This window comes from Eschscholzia californica, unplaced genomic scaffold, assembly GCF_041429995.1.
Source record: "Eschscholzia californica isolate CP2 unplaced genomic scaffold, dmEscCali1.0.p SCAF_2, whole genome shotgun sequence".
Taxonomy (NCBI): domain Eukaryota; kingdom Viridiplantae; phylum Streptophyta; class Magnoliopsida; order Ranunculales; family Papaveraceae; genus Eschscholzia; species Eschscholzia californica.
The window spans coordinates 4,636,946-4,644,258 of record NW_028238309.1 but is presented as its reverse complement, the minus strand read 5'-3'; the positions used below and the strand labels follow the sequence as shown (position 1 = coordinate 4,644,258).

General features: G+C 41.7%; 1 protein-coding gene across 1 annotated transcript; it reads left to right on the top strand.

The window, feature by feature from the left end:
- Window positions 1-3,504: 3,504 nt before the first annotated feature.
- On the top strand, window positions 3,505-7,083 carry LOC147555464 (BSD domain-containing protein). The gene is made up of 4 exons (XM_086663070.1): window positions 3,505-3,799; window positions 3,915-4,027; window positions 5,791-5,888; window positions 6,668-7,083. The coding sequence occupies exons 1-4, from the start codon at window positions 3,598-3,600 to the stop codon at window positions 6,816-6,818; spliced, it is 564 nt and encodes a 187-aa protein (XP_086519196.1). The 5' UTR covers window positions 3,505-3,597; the 3' UTR covers window positions 6,819-7,083.
- The last annotated feature ends 230 nt before the right edge of the window (window positions 7,084-7,313 follow it).

Here is a 7,313-nt window from a genome sequence, read left to right as displayed (position 1 = left end):
GAAGAGATTGGAAATTTCCGGAATATCCGAGCACCATGAGTTATCGTCTCTTAAGATGGATGATATGTGGTTTTTCCGGTTTCTGGTGATTGCTTTGGCGTGAAAAAATTTTGTGTTTCTGTCGCCCAGCTGGATGTGAGCCACTCTGGATTTTTCCTTCCAGATGCTCTCTTGAAAGTTATAGGCCTCCTCAAGCTGGGCCGTGAGTTTAAGGAGATGCTCAGGGGTGGTCGAGGATTGGAGGAGGGTAGTAAGTTGTTTGATTTTCTGTTCAATGTGCCCGAAGACATTTTTATTCCATTGAGACAGTTTGATGGCTAGATGGTTGAGCTTTTGTTGGATCACGTGGTGGGCCGGGAGCCAGTTTTCCATGATGAAGTTTTGGCAATCTGGATGGGACATCCAAGTTCTGAGAAATTTGAAGGGTTTGGCACTTAGATGCGAGGGGGGGTGGGTGGAAAGTAAAATAGGAAGGTGGTCTGATCCCACCCCCGGAAGGTGTGTAATGCGAGTAGACGGATAAATGGAGATCCAATCCAAATTTGCTAGGGCTCTGTCAAGACGTTCTTGAATCAGGGTTCCGTGGAATTGCCGATTGGACCAAGTGAATTGATGACCACTGAACCCTAAGTCATGAAGACCCATCTCGTGAATATTTGAAACAATCTTTCTGGCCATGAGAGGAATAGGTTTGGGGGGGCCGCTTTTTTCGGAGGGATGCATAATGGTATTCAGATCACCGATTACTAACCAAGGCGAGTGATGTTCCTCAGAGATGTTTCGAATGGCTTCCCAGGGTTTGAGCTTGTCTTTGTTATAGGGGCACCCATAAAAACCCGTGAGCAATAATTGTTCATTTTGATTATCCAAGTTAATAGACACATGGATCATGTGTTGAGTTGTTTGTAGCACCGTAAGATCGATATCTGACTTCCAGAAAAGAACAAGACCTCCCGCTTTGTTAATCGGTTCTACTGTAACTTTTTTGAAGGTTTTGTGAAGATTAAGCAGTTTGTCGATGTTCATGTTCATGCATTTGGTTTCTGAGAGAAAAATAACATCCGGATTGTGTTCTTTTAGAAGCGTCCAGAGGTGTTTCCTGTTGAGGAAGCTTCCACACCCCCGGACGTTCCAGGCCAGAATGGCCAGAGGGCTCGGGTTCGGGTTATTGGTTTTGGGTAAAACCGGGTCTCGGCCAGAGGACAGGCTTGCTGAAGCCATTCCTACACACACCCAGGCCCAGAAGAGAGAAACAAAAAACAAAAAAGCACCAACACTAAAAACAGAAAGAAACTACTAGCAACGGCCCAAAGCAAAACAAACCGAGAGAGGGCCCTCTACTAACTAAAGGCGCCCTCGCCGAACACACCCCAAACAGGGGACCAACCAAGCCTGGTGCACTTAGCAAGAGAAGCAAAAAGGTGGGGACCGAGCCACCACACTACCACCTACGTGGCCAAACCAACTCTTGCAGGTGCACCAGAGAACAAAAAACAAACTAAACAAACAAGAAAATACAACCGCCAAAACGACAAACAAACTGAACCAAAACCAAAAACGAGACTAGACAGGTGGTATAGAGGCGCCGTCCGCCTCACGAGCATTGGTAAGATCAAGGGATTGGTAAAGCATGTTGGATTCATCAAGGAGACTACGGGATTCTACATCTTCCACCAACCGGGCCCGAAGCCGAGGGGATTGGGTGGATTCATCGGAGGAGCTGATGGACAGATGGGATGAGCCTGGTCTGACTCGTTTGCCCCTGGCAGTGATTCTCCGGCTGATCAGGTGGGTGCCTCTAACAGGGGATGGTGGGGGTGCCCTTAAGATTGGTTCTTCCTCCTCGAAATTTTGTGGTTCGACATCGTCGTCCTCCATGGGTTCGTAACTTGAGTCGTCTCCTTCGTCTGAATGAGGGACAGGAGCTAGTTCAGGGCAAGGACCGATTGGGTGTTCAATGATTCGACAGGTTTGGCAGATCGCACCCGGAAATTTTTGGTAGCTGATATTGATAGAACACTCCCTATCGGCGAACAGGAAGTTGATGACTGCCAGCAGAGGGGTTCTCACATCATAGAGGAAGTGAACTTTGATGACCTTATTGTTGATAAATCCTAAACTCCGAGGTTTGATCTCGATAATTTTGCCCATTCGCTCAAAAATCACATCCAAATCCTCCTTATTTTGAATAGCCAAAGGAAGCTTGTAGAGAGTACACCACATGGGTTCAAAGAATAGGTCATCCACCTCCTCCTCGAGAGGGAGCACTACTTGTTTAAGCACAAGTAATCTTCCTCGAAGGATCCAGGGACGACCTGCATTAAGAGTGTTGAGGACAAACTGGCTCTTAGGTTTAATGAGGAAAGAATTGACCGGTCCCTCCAACGGCGAGTAGAAGCAATCTCGGAAGAACACCGAGAGGGGGAAAAGCATCCTCCTGATTTGGGCTAGGGAAGTGTTTTCTGGGCAGCACCACCGAGCTACCCAACCCTCCTGAGTTTCTTGAAGATCATGATTAATGGAAGGTTTTTGGTATCTAAGAGATAGATGACCTCGGGGGGAGATTGCGAAGTGGGTGGCCATTAGGTTAGAGGGTGAGAGGGTGAAGAAGGTTCTGTAGAGAGAAAAGGAAGGAGAGGAACAGAAGGTATGAGGGTTGGTGGTTGCGGAGAGTAGGGGAGTTAGGAGGGGTATAAAAAGGATCATGACGAGTAGAATCCAAAATAAGGCATGATCGCCATGCATGCTCATGTATTGGCCGACACCTACCACCTGTCTCGTCTTACTCGTCGGACAAGACGAGTGACATCTCGAGAGACAGAAAGACTAAAGGAAGAAGAGAAGACAGAGGGGACTCGAAGACTACCAACGAAAACCGAAACGACAAAAGAAGAAAACAACCAAGAAGAGAAAGAGAGGAAGCAGTTAATACTAAGAAGTCGAAGGGGTTTTCGGGTGACTGACCTTGGGTTGCGTACTGTGGCGTGGGTGATGATATCTCGCGTTTATTGCTTCACCTGCATTGATTGACCTCGAGGTGATGCTCCACCAACGAGCTTGATACCTTCTAAAGAGCAGCTCTCCTGCATGCAAGCAATAATGAAGTGGATGGGAGTAGCGCCGGCGACGATTGGGTGGAAAGGCAATCAATCCGACTGTAAAATTGATTGTTCTATGACTAGCTAGAGGAAAAGTGAGTTCCCAGGAGGATCTTGAGTGATTCTCAAGGAGGCTGGATACTCAACAGGGGAGAGATTAGGGTTTCTAATGGCTGGATCTGATCGTCGGCAGGAGTGGAAAGGAGAGATAGGGCTGACGTCAGCCGGGAGCTTCTCTCTCCTCAAAAAACTCTCCGAGATTTGATGTTAGTTTTTTTCAGGACCAAAAACATCTATATGAAAAGTGAGTGTATATATTTTCAATTTTTTGTATAGGTGATTATAAAGACATTGATATATCGAGACGATGTGATAAGCTCGATAGCGGTTGAAAAAATTGAGTCTTAAGTGAGTGTATATAAAATTTCCCCTCCCCCTAACTGGATGACTCAACTCACAAGTTAGAGAGAGAGAGAAAGTCTAGAGAGAAAAGAGAAAGATGGATTTCTCATCATGGATTCGAAGAACTCTTCTAAAGAAAAACCAATCAGATCCCACAAATTCTCATACAAATCTTCCAAATTCAAATCAAAAACACAAAAAACAAGAAGAAGAAGAAGAACTTGGAGTAACTGACCGGCTGATTGAATTCATCAAAACCTTCACCATTGATACCTTTAAATCTTTCTCTCTTCAACAAGGTACTAATACCCAATCAAAACCCTTAAAATCTTCCTCCCCTTTTTTTACTTCAACTTTGTTTCTCTGTTTGATGTCTGTTTTTAGGGTATTATAACTTATACTAAGATTATGTAGATGATCAGGTTAGAACAAAGATTGTTGATGGCAATTCTACTGATAATAATGTTCAAAGGGATCTTAGTGATTGGCAAGAAAGGCATGCTATGCTTGTTCTTACCAAAGTTCAAGTTAGTATTTTTTTTTTTTCTCACCTTTTTTTTTTCTACTTCAATTCATTCTGGTTTGCATGAAACTTCAAGGTTTAGAAAACTAGAGCTTCACAACATATATACTTATGATCATGGTGTAATTTGCAAGTATCATGAGGAGGTGCAATTATATGATAGTTGACATATGTGAGCCCCAAGCCTTAGCAGTTATCGATATTGTCCCCGTGTTAGATGCCCGATTCAAGTCCATATGTACGGGCTTTTATTTTTAGCAAAGGTTCTACCAGCCCACCCAAAAGGTCTCGACACTTACTAAGCTTGAGCGTACACCTATAGCCTAGGCTCCGGACTCTCTCCCCAATGATGTTAGACTACTACAACCCTCCACCTCTAGTGACGAGCCGTTCGAGGCTCCGATACCATCTGTGACCCCCCAAGTCTTAGCAATTACCGATATTGTCCCCTCGTGCCTAAGCCTAATAGGTACGGGGTTTTGTTCTTGAAGAAAGCTTCACGAATCACGAGCACACCCAAAAGGCCTACTTACATTTAAGCTTGAGCATACACTTATAACCGAGGCTCCTGATTATGTGTTTAGACTTCAGATTTTTTTTTTTTTTTTGAAACCCTTGGATTGAGTTAATGATTGCTTTGTACTTGATCTTGGTTATAAAACTCCTTGAACTGATGAAACGATCTAATCCATATTTCTATACCTTTCAATTCAAGTGTGATATTACCCTTTCAAATCTTGTTCTTCACATCAACTTTTGATTAGTAATATTGAAGAACTTTTGAATAGAAAAACACAGAAACACATTTTGATGTAAAATTTTCAATGACCACATTTTATACTACACTACTTATAGTTGAAATAGTATCTTATAATTTTTCGGAGAGAATTTATCTTCATTGAAGGATGAGGGTGACAGGAATAGACACAATAGGGACGAGATAACTCGTGTTCCTACCTTCAGGCAGTCTACCCTCAGTCTAAATTTTCCTTAGGAGGTTCCCCTATGGGTCAAGTGAGAGAAACTGAGAAAGGATGTCCTCTTTGGAATTCCTTATACTCCTTGAGTTTCTGTGTTGTTGATGGTGTTGCCCACATCAGGAAGAAATCTAAAAATCCATGGGATGATTCAAGAATATGTAATAGATCTATGGAGTAAGTAGTTGCTGTTGAGAAATCTGAAACTCACCTTCAAGTTTGCAACCCTTATGGCGTCCGTTGTGAAATTTCTGATGCTCCACAGGCATTGGGTTTCTGGGTTGTTGGTGATGTTAAGTGTTAACCACACAGGGAGAACCATGTAAGTGATGCAATAATTGAACTCCTAAAATGGATGCGGGCACATCTGTTTTCGTCTAAGAGGATTATGTTATTATATATTACCTGGAGTGAGCCAAATTTCTGAAACGGTTGTGAGAAAACTGTTTCGACATAATTGAAGGTCGGGAAATAGGGTATTCATTAGTTAATGAATTCAGGAGAAACTTCTCAATGAGGAACCTTAGGTTATCTGGAACTGGGTCACTGGAATTTCCATGAAAGGACAAATTAACCAAGTTTCATAATGACAAATAATTTAAGTTGCTTAGTAGCGTCTGTTGATTACGTAATAAGCAAAATATCCCTCCAAAGTGAATGTAAAATTAATTTCATACCGAAAACCATTTCGTTTTTAAGGATAAGCAAATAAAGACCTACTTAAGCAATGTTGATTTGATAGAGATCTGGACTACTTTTGTTTGTTAACAAGTGAGTTTTGTTCTTACAGGAGATCTCAAAGCTTAGATACGTTCTTTGTCCTCGCCACCTAAAAGAGAGACAATTCTGGCAAATATACTTTGTGCTTGTAAAGAGCTATGTGGCGCCGTAAGTACTTTCGACTTTTATATTTCAAGCTAATCTTGTTTGTGTTTGATTTCCAAGTAAAACATAAAGCATAATATAGTACACTTCAGTCTCCGATTATAACAATGGAAACACATTTTATGATGATTGGACAAATGGGAGATGAAATTGATTCAATGATATTCTTTTAAATGTCCTGTGATTGTGGGTTTCTTATTGCTTCCGAAGAAACGTAATTTGAGTTGCAATGTTACGACCCATCTAGATCAACTAATCTCTCACTAGTCAGTCTACCTAGAACAGTATCTGTGTTACTAACAGAATAATTAGTTTTAAAGATAGGATTATATACACTAAGTAGTTGAGGATGAACTTGCACCAAGCACTTAACTAGAGTCTTCAGGAACCTGAGGTGGGGCAAGGTAAGGACAAACTTGATTAAGAAAGATACTGTTTAGAATCGTAAACTACCAAGACAGCGATTCGAGTTATTTACAGTCAGGGACTTGTTTTCATTTTCAATATTGTACCTTTCATAATTCCATCGGTCCATCTGAGACTGATATTTTCCTTTCTTCAAACAAATGGGTAAGATCCAAAATTGAAGTTGAAGCCGAAGACGTTGATCCACAAAATTCACAATTTCACATAATCACATTCTATAACGCATGCCCTCCCTAATCTGCACGTATTGTTGATTTGTTGCTTAAACTTCTCTATTATAGATTCTTCAGTCTTTTGATCTGCCCTTCTCTCTCTCATCTAAACTACTCTTTTATTTATGCATGTATTCATACCAGGTTCGAGCTGCAAGCAATCCGTAAAGCAAAACTAAGAAGGATGGCAATGGAAGACGAGAAACCAGTGAACAATGCAAACGAAGTGGAGATGGCAGAGACGAAGCAGTCAATAAGACCTCCTCCAGAAAATGGAGACTTGGATTCTCTTTAGTATGGTGATGGAAATAGTAATTCGGGATTGGATACCAACATTCCCCGACAGATTTTCTCTCTAATTACTTTCGGCGAAACTTATGCCAAATCCCCCTTTCTTGCTTCAGTAACTTATTTCTGTATATTAATGGGTCATTATATGTTGTTACTGTTATTCACATTTCCTTGGGTAGGATCTGTTGGGAACCAGATGAAGAATGTTTTATGTTTCTAATTGCAAAACAAAATTTGTGTATATAATCAGATCATTTTTTTTTTTGAAATTGAATACAGTTATATACGAGCTTCAAAATTTTTGCAGGATGTTGGAAGTCATTGTTCGAGTGAAACACGAGTCCTCGCCCGACCACAGTCCAGGCAGCTGAATCTCCCGGCTGAATTTTGTCTCCCCTATGTGGTCAGGTGGCCGGGTAGAATTGAGAGAGAGAGAGTGGCCGGACAGAATTCAGATGGAGTAAGACTTTCTTTCTCTAAATCTTGCCCTACCACATAT